The 22,040-nt window shown below is 38.4% G+C and overlaps 1 protein-coding gene and 1 long non-coding RNA gene across 4 annotated transcripts in view; one reads left to right on the top strand and one right to left on the bottom strand.

Annotated features, from left to right (window-relative positions):
• The window catches only part of MALRD1 (MAM and LDL receptor class A domain containing 1), a 573,786-nt gene that overhangs the window by 11,867 nt on the left and 539,879 nt on the right, over nucleotides 1-22,040 (bottom strand). Inside the window, exons 38-39 of the mRNA XM_055545367.1 lie at nucleotides 18,960-19,039; nucleotides 18,770-18,866 (exon numbers count right to left, since the gene is read on the bottom strand). Of these exons, the coding sequence (XP_055401342.1) occupies nucleotides 18,770-18,866; nucleotides 18,960-19,039 (177 nt within the window). The remainder of the gene's footprint in view (nucleotides 1-18,769; nucleotides 18,867-18,959; nucleotides 19,040-22,040) is intronic.
• LOC129625400 (uncharacterized) lies at nucleotides 1,504-11,302 on the top strand. 3 transcript variants are annotated; one of them, XR_008701420.1, is made up of 4 exons: nucleotides 1,504-1,706; nucleotides 2,136-2,385; nucleotides 8,752-8,946; nucleotides 9,780-11,302. It is a non-coding gene; the product is annotated as an uncharacterized LOC129625400 (long non-coding RNA). The 3 variants fall into 3 exon arrangements; XR_008701421.1 differs by lacking the exons at nucleotides 8,752-8,946; nucleotides 9,780-11,302 and adding an exon at nucleotides 4,854-5,130 and having other exon boundaries at nucleotides 1,505-1,706; XR_008701419.1 differs by lacking the exon at nucleotides 9,780-11,302 and having other exon boundaries at nucleotides 1,506-1,706; nucleotides 8,752-9,024.

Below are 22,040 nucleotides of genomic sequence, written 5' to 3'. Positions count from 1 at the left end.
AACCATGAGTGCCACACGATTTACATATATCATCTTTCTTTTCTGAAAACCCTAGATAGTTTTATTTTATACCTGGTCTCTGATCATTTCCAATCCAAATTTTAGCCTGTTTGAATAAACTGTTTTTAAGGAACGGTATCACAAATTTTAAAATTCAGACACTGCTTTGTCCTTTTTGTAATGAAAACAAATTTACAGCAGCTTGCAAAGATAAGCACAACAGAAGAATATAAGACAGATGAGAAGTAGATAGGAAGTGGAGAAAGGGATTCTGAGAACTGGAAAATAGAATCGACCCAGAGGGAATGCGCTGGGGACGGTCCATGAAATGGGTATGGTCCAGTCTATGTATTTAATTCATACAGGATACAACTTTGATTTGAAGATTCTCCAATGCAAATTTAAGCAGGACAAAAGAATCAGTTACCATAGGTCACGCTTTCAAAACAAAACAAACCAAAGCCAGTTGCTTAGAAGCACATCTCCAGCTTAGGAGGAAAGACATTTATGGTCTGTATCCTGTCTCTATCATCAAGATTAACAAAGTAACAAGGCCCCACAATATTATTTTAGGAAGACCAGCAATGTGCTTCATTAAGTTGTTTCAACTAAAATCCTTAAAAAATATCACACTGAGATTATGCCCAAGTGTGCTTCGGTAAAAACTATCTAGGAGAGGTGGTGGCCAGAGGGGAAGGATTTAATGGAAACCTTGAAACACAACAGTACCTTAGAGAATCTGATTTGGGGGGCATTTTCATATGGTTGTGTTTATCATAAAAAAGCCAGCACCAAGATTACAATCTGCAGTGTGTAATTACATCGTGGCACATTAAATCTGTTATAAGAATCTACAGCTAGAATAAAATTGTACAACATTATAAGGCAGTATGAGAAACAATAAACCAAGTCTATTAAATCATCCTTTTCTCACTGAATATGTTAAAATGCTGTATTATCTGACCACTGCTAAAGAAAAAAGGGAAGAAATCGTGATGAGTAGTAAACAAAAATATTGAGCTATAAAATGGTGTCTACCTTTGGAAAGATGACAACTTAAAAAAAAAAAGAATTAAAACAATCTGTAATAAAGGAAAGAAAGAAAAGAAACAACCCAATTTGGAAAAGCAGTGATAATTGGGGGCAGTTGTGGCAGGGGGAAGGGGGGGTGGTCGGGGGCGGTGCGGGGAATGTCCATGAACTCAAGTTTTCATTTGCGAGTCCTTATGAAACAATCTGAACCAAATGTTTTGGGTGAGAAAATTCAGAAAACATTGGCTTTGCAAATGTAACCAGAAATGCCACAAAAAGGAGGGGAAAGGATTAATCATCCAGGGTCACAAAACCAAAGGACAACTGGGACATCAAATTTGCTAAACCGATTCACATGATACAGCAGCTGCCCTATTTTTTCTCCGACTCTTCTCAGGCAGGAAATAAATATCACTGACCGCAAAAACTGTCACTGTTTAATTGGATCTAGCTGTGGGAGAGTACTTAAATGGGAACATGCCCAGGAATATGGAGGCAGTTAGGATGAATAAAGCTGACCCAGGTTTCCGTAGCTTAACTCTAAGGAGACCCCGTGTTGCCAACAGGAAGGCGGTCTCTGCCAGCTTCTCCTCCCGAGTGCAGTGTTAGCACATCCACAGCCACCTAGTGGGAACCAGACGCAGAGGAAAACACAGACTTTCAAGATGAAAAGCGTATGTATGTGTGTGCACATGGATAAAGGTTTGGAAGAAGACACATCAAAATGTAACAGTCTGCATCTCTGGGTGGTGACATTAAATATAATCTTTAATTCTTTTCTGGCACTTTGTTGTATTTCCAAAATTCCATTCATTATGCTACTGTGTATCTGAATCTTGAGGGTGAGGTGATGGTTTTCCAATTTGGAAAAGATAATGAGGTGTTTCCCCTGAATGAGCTCCTTGCCTCTGTCCTGCCCGGCTCCTTGTAAATCATTTACCTAAAAGACAAGATCCTTATTGCAGTCTTTCCTGATTCCTCTCTTTTTAGCATTTCTTCTCAACATCTACCTACCTCCTGTTGCGGCTACACTCCTTAGGCTAGGTTTTAGGTAGGTCATGTTTTTTCATAATTCCTATTTTTGCTCTTAAATACCCTCCCAGGTGGCACGAGTGGTAAAGAACTGGCTTGCCAATGTGGGAGACATGAGACGTGGATTCGATTCCTGGGTTGGGAAGATGCCCTGGAGGAGACCATGGCAACCCACTCCAGTGTTCTTGCCTGGAGGATCCTATGGACAGAGGACCCTGGTGGGCTACAGTCCACAGTGTCACAGAGTCGGATGTGACTGTAGCCAGTCAGCACGCACACACCATTCTCATCGACCAGAGTCTTTGCCAGCCTTGGAGCCAGGTAAACCACATCTCTTCTTTGTACTTCAGTGTGCATTGTGCATTTTACCATCAGGCTACATGATATTTTTGTTAATTGAAATGAAATATTTTTCTCTGTAAATTCCTCCATATGAAAACTCACTCTAATTTCCTTATTGAATTCCCTTAGACACATAATTTCTTTGCTTAAAAACTGATTGCAGTATTGAAGTTAATTATCAGTCTTGTGACTTCCCCTAGCAATCACCTAGAAACTGGCTTCTTTCTAAATCTTTGACAATTTAAAATTGAAAATGCTGTGTAAGAATCTGTCTAGAAAAATGAACTTTGTTGCATTTATTTATCTACACTCACATCTCTCCAACTAGAATATTAACTTCCTATAGGCGGAGCTAAAATCTTTATAATTAATTTATCTAGGAAACATTTCTTGAGCCCCAAATATGAGCCATGTACTCTACTGCAGAACTACTCAAGAGTGTGATTTATATTTGGTTATGGTCTTATTCTGTTTACTGTTCCAAGATGACATAAATACAAAAATTGAGGATAGCTGTTTAGAAATGTTTGTTGCTATTTGTGTGCTGAGACTAAGAATAAGAAATCTGGACTAGTGCCTTGTGTGTCTTTTAATTTCACTTTCCCAGTACGTCTTACAAAAGCATTGGTATGTGATGGATTGAAAACAAAACAAAACACAGCTGGTCCTTCATCATACAGTTTAGATAGCTCTGTTCTGCTAACACTGGTGTTTAGATATGAGTAAATACACATGTGCCTGGCTGGTTTCTACTTCTGATTTCTAATAACTTTTTGCTAGCTGAAAATATATATATATATATATATATATTTTTTTTTATCTTCTGAAAATATGTTCTCTTCCTTTCTCTTTGAATGAATGTGATACCCAAAGTCCCACAATTGGAAAGGGCCAAGTACTATATAACTTTTTTCAATCAGAATGAAATATTTTTTCATGTAAATTGCTCTATATGAAAACTCACTCTAATTTTCTTATTGAATTCCCTTAGACACATAATCTGTTTGATTGAAACTGATTGCAGTGTTGAAGTTAATTATCAGCCTTCGTGAGTTCCCTTAGCAATCGCCTAGCAACTTGCTTCTTTCTAAATCATTTTAGACAATTTAAAGTTGACAACTCCATATGATAATCTGTGTAGAAAAACTGACTTACTTCATTATGACTTACAAATACCAACGAATTCCTTTAAATATACCCTATATTGGGTTTATCAATACATTTATTAAAACTCTCTTGGATCTTTGAATTCATTCAGATCATAGTGCTTAAAATTTTTAAAAAGCAATAAAACTGCATTTTCTTATAGTTATTCTAAAACAACTTAGTTTTAAAATATAAAGAGAAATTTTTATGTACACAAGCACATGATTAGCATTCTATGTAGATTTCTTAAATTCTTAATTTCCTATCATTTTTCCTTATCTGTGTTTGCATGCTTAGTCATGTCTGACTCTTTGCAACTCATGGACTATAGTGCACCAGGCTCCTGTGTTCATGGGACTTTTCAGGAAGAATACTGGAGTGGGTTGCCATTTCCTTCTCCAGGGGATCTTCCCATCCCAGAGATTGAACCTGTATCTCCTGCATTAGCAGGCAGATTCTTTACACATTAAGCCATCACATTAACCCACACCATTCTCCAGTACAGCCTGTACCTTGACACAAGTTGTTCTGTCTGCTCTTCCTGCTTTTCATCTGGGGTTTTCAACCTATGAATTCAGACTTGAGTGATGTAGCACATAAATCCTTTCTCAACCCCCCCCACCATATTATTTTCACCTCTGAAATAGACTTGACCTCTTCTTTACTTGTGTTTCTCCAAAACTTAGTAGGAAGTAGCTGCATATATGCTTGTTGAAGAAATGACATTATTTGCTTTTCTATATGCCTTCTCCACCAGACTGTACATTATCCTGTATTTCTATATCCCCAGCCAAGAGCACAGTGCCCAGCACATACTAGGTGATTAATAAATGTTTGCCAACAAGTATATTAATGAATTATTAAGAGTTTCTGATATATGTGTTTCTCTTTCCAAAGATAAAAACAGGCTGGCCTTCAAGGTCTGTTGTAATTGTGTCCTTTGATTCATTGGTGAGCTAGAGATTCCCACACAGTAAACAGATCATTGAACTTGTTAAGAGTGTCCCTAAGGATGGTTCTAAGGAGAAATGCTATCAAAGATGATGTGAAAGCAGAAAAGAGTCTAGCAGGAGGATGGCAAAGCAGTTCGTGAAGAAAAATTATGGAGCTGATCCCATCATCCCCTCTTTGAAATTCCCTACCCTCTAGTATCATTAATAATGAACAACATTTAGAATTCTGATTTTCTGGCAATAGTGACTTAATGTATTTGCTACATGCCATTGTAGAGCTAAATGGTTTGCTAATAGCACATGCCTCACTTATCTTTACTACCTTCCTGTACTTCCTCATTTAAACAGGTTACCTCTTTCAAGGAGCAACTCTGGTTTCCCTACAACACATTCTTCTACTCTGATTGCTTGGATAGACAGAAACAAATGAAACACTGAAATACATCAGGACTGAAATTCTGTCTTCCTGCTCATGTAAGATTAATAGTGAACAGAAAGATGATGCTGAAAAGCGCCTTGAATCTTGCCCCGAGGACTATTTCTGCTAAACAGTCATCTGTATTGAAATGGGAAAATAGCTATCTTCAGATCAAATAATTAGAACATGGAGCTATTATACAGTAAAGTGCTCTTTCTATTTTTTCACACAGAATTTATTTCTTAGACTATTTGGAGTCTGTATCTGATGACAACAGAATTGAAACAACTTGGGAAAGTTAGCAATGACAACACACATATGTACAAACCACTGAAGCCTGTATTATTGCAGACTTGTATCCCTGACACATTGCATGTAAGCTGATTTTGTACAGTCAACTCTTTGCAACCCCAGGAACTGTAGCCTGCCAAGATCCTCTGTCCATGGGATTCTCCAGAAAAGAATGCTGGAGTGGGTAGCCACTGCCTTCTCTAGGGGATCTTCCCGACCTAGGGATCGAATCTGGGTCTCCTGAATTGGCAGGCAGAATCTTTACCATCTGAGCCACCAGGGAAGCACCAATGATCAGAGGAGTGGTTGCTTAAGGAGCTACTAGTTATTTGCAGCAAATATTTTGAACATTCATGTGAAATTTTAAATTTTGTTCATTTGATAAATATGAGTATTACTTTAAGAGTAAATCTATATGCTCATCTATAAAGGGGGAGAGTGGACACATGTATATGTATACTTGAGTCACTCCACCGTGCATCTGAAACTATCACAACATTGTTAATTGGCTATATTCCAATATAAAATTTAAAAAAGTAGAATGGGAGTAATAATATCATTATGAATAAAACTGATAATTAGATTACCACCTAGATGGACTAGATTAGACTGTCAGATGCCAGGCATTGTTTTCAGAAACATTCAGGGTAAAATCTGTCACACATATAAATATCCAAATGAAATTATATAGTGTGAGGATGATATTGGGATGAGTGAATATAGTCACTTCTTAAATTTAAATTTCCTGCCTCCCTGAAATGCCCAGTGTTTTGACATCCAATTTCTTCCATAGAGTATGAATGTGCATACTTACAGGATTTTGGTTTTCTCTAATGTCCTTCATTCATATTCCAGGATTTAAGCTCCTGACTATGGGCTGATTTTGTAGCCCATCATGGAATTCAGTAATGATTCTGCTAAAGGTCATACACGTAGGCATCATTTGGAATTCCTTTATTCGCTTTCAGCCAATCAAGCTGGATTGAAATTTTTTAATAAAACTCAACAATGATATCCTAACTTTAAGAGTCATCTGTGAGGATTCTAGCAGAAATAAATCTTGGAGCACTGAAGCCAAGTAAAATATTTCTTGGAATATAAGATGTTCATTTGGACTCAAACACCCTACTGGAAACAGGCTAAGAAATCTGATTTAACAAATAATTCAGTTCAGTTGAGTTGCTCAGTCATGTCCGACTCTCTGTGACCCCATAGAGTGCAGTAAGCTGGGCCTCCCTGTCCATCACCAACTCTGTAAAGCTTTGTCTGTAAAGCTTTTGATTTCTCCTTCATATTGGAATGAGATCCTTGCTGGGTACAGTAATCTGGGCTGTAGGTTATTTTCTTTCATCACTTTAAGTATGTCCTGCCATTCCCTCCTGGCCTGAAGAGTTACTATTGAAAGATCAGCTGTTATCCTTATGGGAATCCCCTTGTGTGTTATTTGTTGTTTTTCCCTTGCTGCTTTTAATATTTGTTCTTTGTGTTTGATCTTTGTTAATTTGATCAATATGCATCTTAGGGTGTTTCGCCTTGGGTTTATCCTGTTTGGGCTCTCTGGGTTTCTTGGACTTGGGTGATTATTTCCTTCCCCATTTTAGGGAAGTTTTCAACTATTATCTCCTCAAGTATTTTCTCATGGTCTTTCTTTTTGTCTTCTTCTTCTGGGACTCCTATGATTTGAATGTTGGGGCATTTAACATGGTCCTGGAGGTCTCTGAGATTGTCCTCATTTCTTTTAATTCGTTTTTCTTTTTTCCTCTCTGATTCATTTATTTATACTATTCTATTTTCTACTTCACTAATCCTATCTTCTGCCTCCGTTATTTTACTATTTGTTCCCTCCAGAGTGTTTTTTTATCTCATTTATTGCATTATTCATTATATAATGACTCTTTTTTATTTCTTCTTGGTCCTTGTTAAACCTTTCTTGCATCTTCTCAGTCCTTGTCTCCAGGCTATTTATCTGTGATTCCATTTTGATTTCAAGATTTTGGATCATTTTCACTATCATTATTCAGAATTCTTTCTCAGGTAGATTCCCTATCTCTTCCTCTTTTGTTTGGTTTGGTGGGCATTTATCCTGTTCCTTTACCTTCTGGGTATTCCTCTGTCTCTTCATCCTGTTTATATTGCTGTGTTTGAGGTGGCCTTTCTGTATTCTGGCAGTTTGTGGAGTCCTCTTTATTGTGGAGTTTCCTCGCTGTCGGTGGGGTTGTACGGGTGGCTTGTCAAGGTTTCCTGGTTAGGGAAGCTTGTGTCGGTGTTCTGGTGGGTGGAGCTGGATTTCTTTTCTCTAGAGAAATGAAGTGTCCAGTAATGAGTTATGAGATGTCAGTGGGTTTGGAGTGACTTTGGGCAGCCTGTATATTGAAGCTCAGGGCTGTGTTTCTGTGTTGCTGGAGAATTTGTGTGGTATGTCTTGCTCTGGAACTTGTTGGCCCTTGGGTGGTGCTTGGTTTCAGTGTAGGTATGGAGGCGTTTGATGAGCTCCTGTTGATTAATGTTCCCTGGAGTCAGGAGTTCTCTGGTGTTCTCAGGATTTGGACTTACGCCTCCTGCATCTGGTTTTCAATCTTATTTTTACAGTAGCCTCAAGACTTCTCCATCTCCTTTTGAAGACAATGGGCTGCTTTTCTGGGTGCCTGATGTCCTCTGCCGGCATTCAGAAGTTGTTCTGTGGAATTTACTCAGCATTTAAATGTTCTTTTGATGAATTTGTTGGGGAGAAAGTGGTCTCCCCATCCTATTCCTCCACCATCTTAGGACCTCCTCCTGTCTCTGCTTTTTAATATGCTGTCTAGGTTAGTCATAACTTTCATTCCAAGGAGTAAGCGTCTTTTAATTTCATGGCTGCAAGTCACCATATGCAGTGATTTTGAAGCACAAAAAAATGAAGTCTGACACTGTTTCCCCATCTATTTGCCATGAAGTGATGGGACTGGATGCCATGATCTTAGTTTTCTGAATGTTGAGCTTTAAACCAACTTTTTCACTCTCCTCTTTCACTTTCATCAAGAGGCTCTTTAGTTCTTTGTTTTCTGCCGTAAGGGTGGTGTCATCTGAATATCTGAGGTTATTAATATTTCTCCCAGCAATCTTGATTCCAGCTTGTGTTTCTTCCAGCCCAGCGTTTCTCATGAGGTACTCTACATATAAGTTAAATAAGCAGGGTGACAATATACAGCCTTGACGTACTCCTTTTCCATTTGGAACCAGTATGGTGTTCCATGTCCAGTTCTTAACTGTTGCTTCCTGACCTGAATACAGATTTCTCAAGAGGCAGGTCAGGTGGTCTGGTATTCCCATCTCTTTCAGAACTGTCCACAGTTTCTTGTGATCCACACAGTCAAAGGCTTTGGCATAGTCAATAAAGCAGAAATAGATGTTTTTCTGGAACTCTCTTGCTTTTTTGATGATCCAGTGGATATTGGCAATTTGATCTCTGGTTCCTCAAATAATAGTTACTGGTTCCTCTGGTTCCTCAAACAAATAATTACTAAGATGCATTTTCTAACTGCTATTTGTTGAACTTAGGAATATGAATATGAATAGGACATGGACCCTACCATCAAGAAGTTCACAATCTGATATAGGAGACATCAAACCAAAAGTCAATGTGATGAGGAAAAAACAAGGCTGAGAACAAAGCACTTTGGACACTCAGAAGTAGGAGTGCTTGCTTTTGTCCAACGTCATCTGGGAAGATTTGCAGATGACACAGCTTCTGTGGTTAGTGTTTGTGAAAGTTTTTCCTTTTGTGTTTTATTTTTATGGGAAAGGAAGAAGTAAACCTAGTATTTCTGAAAATTTATTTTATCTTCCTTTGACCAATAAGTTCTTCTTGAACACTGGAGTCTGGAAAAATGGTAGCTGGCATCATTCATTCTATGTCTTGGGCATATTTGACTTATAGGGCCTGAATTCCAAGACTTTGATATATTACTGCAAATACATTACAGCTCCTAGCCACCTTATTTTTCATCTGCCCTACATGTTATTTGTGAAAAGCACACTGTGTGTTAGGCAAAGAACAGAGTAAACAAACACTGCTGTCTGTGCTTCCCAGAGATTTATCTGCAAATAGAATTAGAACTGAGTCCCAGATATTGCTGTTTCTAATCATCAGTCATCTGTGTGGTCAAGACCACCATACAGATAGATTCGCTAAGTGCCTGGTCTAATTTTGAATTGTAAGTTAGACACTTTTAATTTTTAAAATTAAGCATTAACTCTCTTGGAGAATTGTAATGCAAAGATAAAGACAGGACACTACTCAGTCAGATAAAAGGCACACTAATAGCTGAAAGGTTTAACACAGTTATTAATACATCACAACCAGGCAATACTCAGGGCCCGAAGGAGTAAATCCTAAGTCTATTTAAAGATAATAAATTAAAAATAACAGTAAACATAATATATAGTCATGCCCTGAATTGTGGGGGTGGCCTATGCATCAGGATTTCCCAATCCCCTGGCCCCTAGTCATGGCCTGTTAGGAACCAGGCCACACAGAAGGAGGTAAATGATAGGTGAGCGAGTAAAGTTTCATCTGTATTTTACAGCTGCTCCCCATAGTTGGATGGCATCATTGACTCAGTGGACATGAGTTTGAACAAGCTCCAGGAGATGGTGAAGGACAGGGAAGCCTGGCGTGCTGCGGTCCATGGGGGTCACAAAAAGTTGGACACGACTGAGCGACTGAACAATAACAACAACCCATTGCTCTCCCATCACCCCCAGATGGGACCATCTAGCTGCAGGAAAACAAGCTCAGGGCGCCCACTGATACTACATTATGGTGAATTGTATAATCATTTCATTATCTATCACAATATAATAAGAACAAAGTCCATAATAAATGTAATACACTTGAATTACCCTGAAACCATCACCCCACTCCCAGTCTGTGGAAAAATTGTCTTCCATGGAACCAATCCCTGGTGCCAAAAAGCTACACATGACAGGTATTCGGGAAAACTTTAGTTCAACTTCCTCATTTTATGTATAAGAAAATACAGGATATCAAAATAGTTTTCTTCCCTATTACCCAACCTGTTTATCTCCCTGGGTTTTTGGATTTTTGTTAGCGGCATTATCAACTATGCAGCTGTCTAAGTAATACAGTCTTGGATCAACTCTGACACGTGTTTTTTCCTCACCAGTTATATCAGGTCAGTTGCCACTGCTCAAGTTCAAGTTCTCATTGTCTCTTATCCAAACCTCTGAAATAGGATTATGTCCTCTAGACAGATGATCGCTTTTATAATCTTATCCTAATCTGTTCTCATGCTCTGCATTCTTTTATTTTAACCATAAATATGATCTGGTCATTCTTCTTACAGTCTGAAAAGACTTCTTGTCATTCTTAAAACACTTTCCTGGCTTGCATCAGTTAAGGCCCTAGCAGGAAACAGCTGATATACTCCAATTGGGGAAGTGAGGAGTGTTTGATAAAATGATAATTTGCAAAGGTGTGGCCAGAATATAAAGACACCATACATGATGTGGCAGTAGGCTGGGCCAATGACATCAGGCCTGTTACCAGCCTAGGCTGGAAGGAGGAAGACTGAGAAGAGGTACAGCTGAGGTCTACATAGGGCCCCTCATGGACCCATCACTGCCGCCAGCCAGCTAGAATGGTGCTGGAGCCATAATCCTGGCTGGAGCCAGGATTATGAATACCCAGCCCCCTCTCTCTTTCCTCCCTCAAGGTACGCTCCACTTCAACCAAACATAATATAAATTCAGATGACAAGGGAGCCCGTTAATGCAATCCATAAAGGCCAGTTCTCTAGATGCTGGGAGGGACAGACAGATAGACAGCACTTATCCCAACTTTATCAATAAATTGAAAACTCCTTAATAGTCATTCAAAACCCTTAACCACCTCTCTACCACATACTTTTATCACAAGTGTAATGTAACTTGTTCTCCTCCATATTCTATAACTATGTCAGCCTACTGAGAAACTGTAAGTTTCCACAGTATCTTTTATTTTCAGCAATGTTCTTGCCTCATCTCTACCTAGTTTCTTCATCCTTTCAGGCTTTATATAAATGTTACTTTCCCCTTGCAGCCCTCTTCATCCATCTGAATTTCATCTTCCCGGAATATATCGCCTCTATGTGATACACCAAGACATACGCCATGCCCCACTCACTCCACTCTGAATAAAAGGAGTTCTGAAATCCCCAGGCACAGGGTAGGGAATGGGACTCTTCTGAGAGGTGGAGAGAGGTGCCTGGGACAAAGGCACTTCTTCCTTTGAGGTCTTTTTTATGGGCTTGTTCTATCATTTCAAGACAAAAAACAAAGGTGACGATTAAGGGAAAAGAATAGGTGGCATGGTATTCTTTAAAAAAAAAAAAGAGAGAGAGAGAGAGAAGAAAAGGGAGGAGGAGGAAGAGGAGAAATCATCATGATCACATATGGTCCAATCCTGTTTTTAAGGGAAAGATTTCAAAACCCTGATCTCCATTTTCCTTTTCTAGCTCAAAGTAAACATTTAGCAGAGTTGACAGAACATGGCCAATATATGCACAAAGGCCTGAGACTGGGGAGTTAGGTTTGTGCATCTTAACAGCTGTACTTCTTTTGGGCAAATGCATATGTGGAGAGAGCAAAGGTTTGCAAGCATTGGGACCTTAGTCATTGCCGCTGGTGGAATTCCAATTTGCTAAGGCTAAGAATTCAGTTCTGGGACCAAAGACAGGCTCACTAGTGACATTCTAGCTGCAAGAGCAGCTGAATGCCTTGAGGCATAAAGTAAGTAATTTTTGATTTTGGCTAAGGATAAATATTCATTACTGAACCCAGTTTAGGTCTAGCCAAGGATCACAAACTAGGGGAGAAGCAAAACTTCTGCCCGCAAAGAAACACATTATCATACAAGGTATTAGCAGTGGGAAAGGCTCTGGGAGAAAGAATAATAATATAGAGACAGATATTTTATTTGGCCATCAGGGCCACTCATTCATAAATCTCAACCAAGAACATCTGTACTTTGCATGGGCAGCTGGTAAACCTTTTGGGATTCCAGTCACCTTGTTTTTTATCAGAAATATAAACAATTACTATTTTGATCATTCTTTCCTTCCATTTTATCCCCAAAGTATTTTGTTTTACATTTCTACCTTTACACGTCCCATAGTCAAATAAATACATTACTATAATGGAGTATGAGCCAGAAAGCATATAACACACACATATATATATCACACACACACACATATATATTTGAGCTTTTGCAAGACCAGCACATAGGACATCTTAATAAATGTTCACGGCATTGAATCAAGAGGCATTTCCAAGATCATATTCAGGTCTTATAATTTCCTACTCAGTAATATTTTTACAGTTGTACATACTTATAATCCCATGAAATTATTTAGAAAGTTTTCAGAAAGACGTAGACCTATCTTATTTCTCAGCATAACTGAATGAAATAGGTCTGTTAATTTTTAACATCTGTTAGTGTATTTATTAAATCAACACAATCCCTCAGGAGTAAGTGCCACAAGACAGCATAATAAACAGCTATTTACTGTGTATTTTTCCCCAGGCAAAGATGATGTAATCCAAAATAGGAAAGCAGTGGGTGTTATGTGGCTTTAGGAAAATAAGGATAAATAGCCCACTATTTATTTGTGTTCTTTAATATTGGCTTTCTGGTGTAGGTGGGATTGTCACAGCTTTTTCTATTAACCGCAAACAACTCTAGAAGTTAATACAAATTTGCTGCATCCTCTAAAGATGTGAGAGCTGGACTATAAAGAAAGTTGAGTGCCAAAGAATTGATGCTTTTGAACTGTGCTGTTGGAGAAGACTCTTGAGAGTCCCTTGGACTGCAAGGAGATCCAACCAGTTCATCCTAAAGGAGATCAGTCCTGGGTGTTCATTGGAAGGACTGATGTTGAAGCTGAAAGTCCAATACTTTTGGCCACCTGATGTGAAAAGCTGGCTCATTTGAAAAGACCCTGATGCTGGGAAAGATTGAGGGCAGGAGGAGAAGAGGACAACAGAGGATGAGATGGTTGGATGGCAAAACCAACTCAATGGGTTTGGGTGGACTCTGGGAGTTGGTGATGGACAAGGAGGCCTGGCGTGCTGCAGTTCATGGGGTCGCAAAGAATCGGACACGACTGAGCGACTGAACTGAATTAAAGTCTCATGAGGAAAATCTGGTGGATTTTGGACTCTGAGGTCAGGTGTGGTAGATACCTTTCAGAGACCTTTCGTGATGACCTCCATCATCCTTACCATGGGGCATTGTATGGGGTCCCAGCAGCCATGTTTGTACAGTTGATCTTGCCCTATAACTCACCCATAGTTGATTTTACCAGAAATGGGATCTTGACCCAAGTGGGCTAATTAGAGGGTCTTCCTTTGGAATATGGAATGGAGATAGAAAAACAAAGATATAGTCTCTCCACAGGTCTGGGGGCATAATGAGTTAACATCCATCCTCAAGGCAACACATTTTTTTTATATAGACAGAGTAAAGGCAGTATGTCTTCAGAGAGAGAATCACCAAGAGCGAAGCAAAAAGCAGCAGAGATGAGAAGCAGAATACCACTGGGTCCAGGCCTTTCTGAGGCCTGATCTCTTTATTCCTACCCTTGAGCTCTGTAAGACATGTGCATTGTTACACTAAATTCTTTATTTTGATTAAGGTGCTTGAGATGCTTTCTTCCCCTATAATCATGTCCTCACTCATACATTTGGTAGCAAGTAGCTAACAGAAAGGTCAGAGAATGTATAATAAAATCCAGGAACTGCATCTCTAAAAACAACTTTAAGAGGCTTGTTGCTGTGCTTAGCATTGTCTGAGCATGCAGTGCTCCATCCTGTGTTTTTCAGAAATGAATACAAAAAAGTTTCAAGTCACTGAAGGATCTCTTATGCTACAGATTGTTTTTTTATAAAATCTAATGAAAAATATTAAGGTTAAGGTTTATTTAAAGAAGGTGATAAATTTCCTGCTTACATTAATTCCTGCCTATCTCAAAGTTTTGGTATTATTTTCAAGATGAGTCATTGTTATCATGTAGCTATCTCCCAGCCAAACCTTCTAACTTGCTTTAGGGCTTAAATGATTTTTTGCAAAAAGACATTTAAAAAAAGTTAATGTGCAACATTTTAATTGAAAAGTCATTAGTAAACATGAGCATTATTTCTGGTGATGATCAGAAGTATGGATAATATTAAAGTACAGATAGTCTTCAATAGGTGTGTATTGGATATGTTATGCATATGATGCTAGAAACTGGGAATGTAAAGATAAGGAATGGTTAATATGGAAATTGTTAAGTAATAACACTACAAAATGGTGTTTTAACAGTCTCCTTGAGGATAACATTCTGACAACTCAGTGACTAGCCCTGAAGGAATACCAGGCTATTTTTACTTAGTATCAAAAATACATGTGTTTGTATCGCTCTGCTAGGCATATTGTGTGAAATGCCACACACTTTAGAGGAATGCAAACACTTCCCAAGGGTAGGGTGTGTGTGGAGGGTGGAGTTGGTGGAAAATCAAACTTGGTGCAGTGGTCTTTGAACATTGCCACTTGAGTTATCTCTAAAATAATTTAGAAAAATATGCATCTCCTTTTACATTTTTATTTTAATGTTAAAAATTGTATTGAGTCAAATTCTAGATAGGTTGATAAGAAGTTGGGGGTCCCTGAGGAGGAGAGAGGGGTCTGGGGCTCTCAAGGGGTCTGGAGTTCTCAAGGAGGAGAAAAGGACAAACTTTTTTTTTCTATAGTCCTTAGTTTTAGTTTTCTTTCCTTAAGCCCAGAGCTGATGATTACACAACAAAACAACTCAGCTTAAACTCTGTACTAAGGACTGTATTAACAATGTATCCTGCTTGAGGATATGTTTCTCCTTCTTGAGAACCTTCTGACTAATCCTGTTATCTTAAAATGTAAATTGTGGGAGTGGGTCTAGTAAGACCTTTACAATCTTGGGACATTCTTTTGATTTATTGTAATAATTAATTTAAAAAGTATAAATGGCAACCCACTCCATTGTTCTTGCCTGGAGAATCCCAGGGACAGCAGAGCCTGGTGGGCTGCCGTCTCTGGGGTCGCACAGAGTCGGACACGACTGAAGCAACTTAGCAGCAGTAGCAGCATAGCTCCCTTGCTAAGACTAGTGAGGGGACACTTTCCATCCCCTTCTGATGTCTTTGTCAGAAGTTTTCTTTTTCACTGTAATGAAACTTCTGCCACACAAGAGCCCTGAGTGGTCAAGCCTGGTCTCTCCTCTGGTCCCGAAGCTAAATCTTCTTCGGAGATCAAGAATCCAATATCGTTCACAGTAAGCTATAAGTTTAGTGGTTGCAAAGAAAAGAATTTCTGGAATATTTTATATTGAGTTCTTTAAATTATGGAATTTGTCTACCATCTCATCTAAGTGACAAAGCCAGTCGTGCTAACTATCCAAGCAACCAACTCAAACTTAATTTTCAGAAAAAGCTGACATTGTTAAATTTAAATACATATGTTAAAACATGTCCCAGGGAATCAAAAAAAAAAATGGTACAAATGAACTTATTTAGAAAACTGAAACAGACTCACAAACATAGAAAACAAACTATGGTTTGTTACTGTTACCAAAGGGGAAAGGGGTGGGGAAGGGATAAATTAGGAGTTTGGGATTTAACAGGTACACACTTATTTAGTTGCTAAGTTGTGCCCCACTCTTTTGCGACCCCATGGACTGTAGCCTACTAGACTCTTACTTCTATATGTAAAATAGATAAACAACAAAGTCCTACTGTATAGCACAGGGAACTATATTTGATACTTTGTAAAAACCTATAATGGAAAGTAATCTGGAAAAAAATATATGTTATATACACATATAACTGGGTCACTTTGCTATACACCAGAAACTAACACCACACTGTAAAACAACTGTACCTCAATTAAGAAAAAAATTATGATTTCAAACTCTAAGTGAGAAAGGAGAGAAAGAGGAAAAGAGATCTCTCAGGCTGGGCTGTGGTGCCACCAACATTTGCCTTAGAGGTCTCTCCATAGCCCAGAATATACAGGTTGTCCAATATGAATCTGGAGAAGGTGTGAAACTTAAGGTTCTTTTTGAGGACTTCTGCTGATTGTGTTCATATTGTTAGGTAGGTAGAATAGGGAAAAGGAGTCCAAAATGGCGGTGGCTAAAAGACAAAGAAGGGAAAAGCCCGTGAAAATAGAACAAAGAAAGGTCAAAGGAAGGTCCGAGGACCAGAGTGAAGACTTCAGGTAGAACAAACAGCACTCCTAGATAAGCCCAATTTGCATAGGGCAGGCCCAGGTGGAGGAAAAAACATATAAAAGGAGGAGCCAAAGCGCTTTCTCATCTCTTTCTCTCCCGCGTGTGTGCGCACTTTCTCTCTCTCTCCCTCTCTCTCCCTCTCTCACTCTCTCCCTCCCCTGCGTGCTCCTCCACTCTCTTCTCTTCGAGTCTTTGGGTTGGCATGCCCTCACGCTTCGAGGATGGATTCTCCTGCTATCTTCTAAATAAAACAGAGCTGTAACACTGATTTGCCTAAGAGCTGTAACACGGTTTGTCCAAGACCTGAGAGCTGTGACGTGCTGAGGGCTTTAATGTCCGTCGCTCCAAATCTTTGTTGTGACAAGACAAAGAACGGAGGAACATGCACTCGTGTGACAAAGTGAAAACTTATTTATATAATGCAATGATTAGTTTTATGTGTCAACTTGGTTGGGCTGTGGAGCCCTATTGTTTGTTCAAACAATACTCGAGATGCGACTGTGAAGGACTTCTCAGATGTCACGAGCACTTACCATCAGCCAACTTTAAGATTACTACCTGTATTGTGGGTGGGGCTCACTCACTTATTCACAGGTTTTAGGAGTAAAGGCTGAGATCTCTTAAAAAAGAAAGAATTCTGCCTCAAGATTACAACAGAGAAATTCTACCTGTGTTTCCAGTCTGATAGCTTGTCTGAAAGATTCTAGACTCAAGCTTACACCATGAACACTTACTTGACTTTCCAGCTTGCAGGCCTGCCCTGCAAGTTTCACGCTTGCCAGTCCCCACTATTACATGAATAAATAAGTCCTTCTCTCTTAATATATTATATTATTGTCTTCTTAATACAATTAAACATGATTATCTCATTAATATTAATAAACACTTTTATAATTCATATTGCATAAATGGAATATATTAATATGTAATTCTTTATATGAAGATATATGTTAATTTTAAGATATCTTAATATATTGTATACTGACATATTTAAACATAATAAGATAATATATTAACATAATACTTATATAATAATTACTAATTTATTGTATAGGTTTTGTAATATATTATATTTATACATTCAATGTATTATGTATTTGATAATTAAAGATATATATACACACAGAAGGATAGAAACAACAGGATATCTACCTAGATAGCTAGCTTCTATCTTTTAATCTGTTTTTTTGTTTCTCTGGAAAAAGCTACTATATAGTAGCACAAAACCAGTGTTTCACTTAGTAGCTTTGTTTCTGTTTTTTCCCACTACATTAAGTCCAGACTTATTTTCATTCATATTTGTATCCACATTGTCTGGCATATTTTAGGCACATAAGAAACAAAGAATTAATAGATGAGTAAGATCTTAATAGTAATGGATTAAAACATATCTTTTTTCCTAATGAACACTATAATTTTATAATAAATTTGCCTTAATTGATGATATCAAGTTTGGTGTCTGCTAATTAACATGATTGCAGGCTGGTGATCTGAGGAGAATTCAAGCAGGAGGCACATTTAAGTTGGCACCAAGGAACAGGCAGCTTATCCAGGGCTCTGTGACACACTGGCTTGCAGCAAATCTAAATTTATGAACACAAATGCAGGTGTGCAAGACACGATGCATTTCTTTAATTTCTTAAAATTTCATTAAATCTTATTTTGAGCCCTTAGCTTGTTTAGTTCATGGGAAAGACAATCACTTTCATTACTGGGCGGATGTGATGTGTTTCTCATTCAGATGATAGAAGATGGGTATGAGGTAGGAAGCCCCAGAATCCTGAAGGGCACAATAGCTTGTGAGGTCTTAATCATGCATAAGTCCAGCCCACAGAGTCCCTCCCGGTACACAGATCTCAGCCTCGGATCTGCATGCCGCCTGGGACATGGAGTCTTGGTCTGGGGCACTGGTGCAAGACCTCCCTGAGCAAGCTGAGAAAGGGTCTCTTTGACAGTTCTGCTGCCGACCCTGAGCACTGCCAGAAAGTGGGACATCCATCACCTTGTGCATTTTTCATTTGGGCTGAACGTCAGATTTTGTTATTTGGTGTCATCAAAAATGTTCCTAACATAATCAGAAAAGTAAACTTATGGCTTTTTATTTAAAAACTACTAATCATTAAATAGCTTAGGCTTTCTTCCCAGAAAAATAAATCCATGAAGTATGGAAAACTAAAGTTACCTGAATGTAATATGGAATGAAAGAAAAATATAACAAATGAAATGTTTCAGAAAATTGGTCTGCCAGAGCAATGGAAGGCATCACTTACCTTACTGGTACTTTTCTGTTGGCAAGAAAACACAAGACTGCTAGTGTAATATGAGCTATCAGGAAAGCTAATCCAATACCCAGGAGGGTCCATATATCTGGAATTTCAAACCAATGAAAAAATGTAAATATTCAGTGAAAAATATTAGAGACTCCAAAACTCAAGTGATTTTGGTCACAATGTCACTTACTGTTCTGAGTGTTCGTGAAATCAGCAGTCGGTGGGTTAACCTTGATGTGGCAACGATTTCCCTTCCAACCTTGTGCACATCTGGAAATGAGATAAAATGTGATAGTTGGCAAAAAAAAAAAAAAAAAGAAGAAGTGGAAACATATTTTAGCAGTACTGTCATGGAATAAAACAATGAATGTTAAAAAACAATGAGATACCAGGAATGTGGGTAACTTTGATATGAAACCAAAAATGCTAAAGCAAAACAAAAAATTAAATGTTATTATTTTCACATTATTGTGTAAGAGAATTTTTTTTTCAATATTTATTCCCTCCTTGTTTTATCTGTAAGGTGAGGGCTTGATTTCTTTATCTATTTGGTGGGAACCATATTCCATATATTGGAATATATTTCCTTTGATTCTTGTGTTCCACAGTTCCTTTGATTACTGTGGCAGACAAATTCCATATTTCCATATATTGGAAAAGACCCTAATACTGGGAAAGATTGAAGGCAGGAGGAGAAGGGATGAGGATGAGATGGTTGGATGACATTACTGACTTGATGGACATGAGTTTGAGCAAGCTCCAGGAGTTAGTGATGGTCAGGGAAGCCTGGCATGCTGCAGTCCATGGGGTCGCAAAAAGTCAGACATGACTGAGCAATGGAACTGAACTGATGGTGGGAACAAGACTCATTTCTTGTTTTCAAAATTTGACTTCACTTTTCACTTAACTTTTTCATTTGTCTCAAACTCTAAAGCTAGCACATTTTTCAATAGTGAATGGATTTAAGTTCTTTCAGATACCAAGAGAGAATATTCAAATAATAGATTAACATAAATATAAATCAGAGAGTATTTTTATTTCTCATTATAAGGGGATGATCCTTCAATTTCATAGATGTGGAATCAGATTAATAATCAAATTGGAAATACCATCAATCCTATAGGATTTCACTATCTCTGCTTTATTTAGGGTCATACGTGATGAAATTTGTAACACTGGGAGCATCTGCTCTGATATGGATGGCCTTCAGAAAGCTCAGAACTGGAGACTAACTCATGCCTCAAAGGGAAACGGGGTTTATTTCTAAGCAGTATAAGTGTCAGAATTTCTCTGGTAGAATGTGTTTGCATATGAATGTGAAAGCTTATATATACATACATTCTTGTTTACCAGAAATAACAGGATACAAATTAAGACGGGTTTGGTTGAGTTTCCTGCCAAGTTCATAGTACATGTGACAAAACTGGATTAAAAACTGGCTTTTGAATGCATGTTTTTAAAAGCTATGTGTTAGAAGTAATGTTTCTTCAGCACACAGTTAATTTTTTTCTCAATCTCTCTTTTGAGTTTGAAAATCTGAATAACCAATAGCAATTTCTTTAAAAAAGCAATAGCTTCCTTAAATATAAAAAGCTTAGAGGTTCAAGGGGGCCCATAAGAATGCCTTCTTTCCTTAGTAAATATTCTTTAAAAAGTAGAAATTTAAGACAATTTAGTTGTTTTTGATGTCTCTATACAAATTAAAATAAATTAGAAATGTTTAAGATCAGAGTCTATTTGTTTTTTTATTCTCATAAACCTTAATAAGTATTCTTGATCAGTTCTCAGGTTGTGAGAACTCACACTCTCAGTGTGAGTCTACATGTCAGTCTTTAGCATTTTGCCTTACACTGACTTGATCTAAGACATTACTTTGCTGACAAAGGTCTGTATAGTCAAAGTTATGATTTTTCTAGCAGTCATGTACAGATGTGAGAGTCGGACCATAAAGAAGGCTGAGTGCTGAAGAATCGATGCTTTTCAAATTGTGGTACTGGATAAGACTTGAGGTTCCCTTGAAATGCAAGGAGATCAAACCAGTCAATCTTAAAGATCACTGAGTTTTTTTTTTTTTTTTTTAAGGCTAGTCATCCTCTCTATTCCTTTTCATGTGCAATCTGAAGCTTAGATATCTCATTCATCTATTTATTTTTCACTAGAAAATCATCAATAGTAGCATCAGTTCACTTCAGTTCAGTTCAGGTGCTCAGTCGTGTCTGACTCTTTGAGACCCCATGAATCACAGCACGCCAGGCCTCCCTGTCCATCACCAACTCCCGGAGTTCACTCATACTCATGTCCATCAAGTTGATGATGCCATCCAGCCATCTCATCCTCTGTCATCCCCTTCTCCTCTTGCCCCCAAACCCTCTCAGCATCAGAGTCTTTTCCAATGAGTCAACTCTGCATGAGGTGGCCAAAGTATTGGAGTTTCAGCTTTAGCATCATTCCTTCCAAAGAACACCAGGACTGGTGTTTAGAATGGAAGGATTGGATCTCCTTGCAGTCCAAGGGACTCTCAAGAGTCTTCTCCAACACCACAGTTCAAAAGCATCAATTCTTTGGTGCTCAGCTTTCTTCACAGTTCAACTCTCACATCCATACATGACCACTGGAAAAAACATAGCCTTGACTAGACGGACCTTTGTTGGCAAAGTAATGTCTCTGCTTTTGAATATGCTATCTAGGTTGGTCATAACTTTCCTTCCAAGGAGTAAGCATCTTTTAATTTCATGGCTGCAATCACCATCTGCAGTGATTTTGGAGCCCCCCAAAATAAAGTCTGACACTGTTTCCCCATCTATTTCCCATGAAGTGATACCAAATGAAACAGTAGCATACCAAATAAAAAATAAAAGTGACTGTTCCTGAAGAAGGAAGGCACAGATTGTTATTTTCAGTGGCAGCATTCTGGGTAGTTTTAACAGTTGTTGGGGATGGAAGGTGAAGGCTCTTGTGGGGAGAAAAAGGGAAAGTAGATGATCTATTGGAAAGAACCTGGTGTGCTTTGCCTAAGCAGATGCCAACCAGGGGATACCAGTCCAGGTGGGGCGTTCCAGGCACAGCTGTGAAAAGCTGGTTGGCTGGGTGGTGAGTTGGGTGGGTGTGGGGAGTCCTGTATAACTGTCTGATACCAAGAGTGAGATCCCTAAAAGAATGGGGCAATGAGATTCACCCTATTTGCTTGAAAATTAAAGACCAAATCATCCTTTCTAGGTAATGTTTTAGCTACCTTATGATTAGACAAGACTGAATGGGTTGGGTTGTATAA

The sequence above is a fragment of the Bubalus kerabau genome, chromosome 13 (genome assembly GCF_029407905.1).
Source record: "Bubalus kerabau isolate K-KA32 ecotype Philippines breed swamp buffalo chromosome 13, PCC_UOA_SB_1v2, whole genome shotgun sequence".
Taxonomy (NCBI): Eukaryota; Metazoa; Chordata; class Mammalia; order Artiodactyla; family Bovidae; genus Bubalus; species Bubalus kerabau.
Note: the sequence above shows the minus strand (reverse complement) of the source record. Positions and strands in the feature narration are given on the sequence as shown.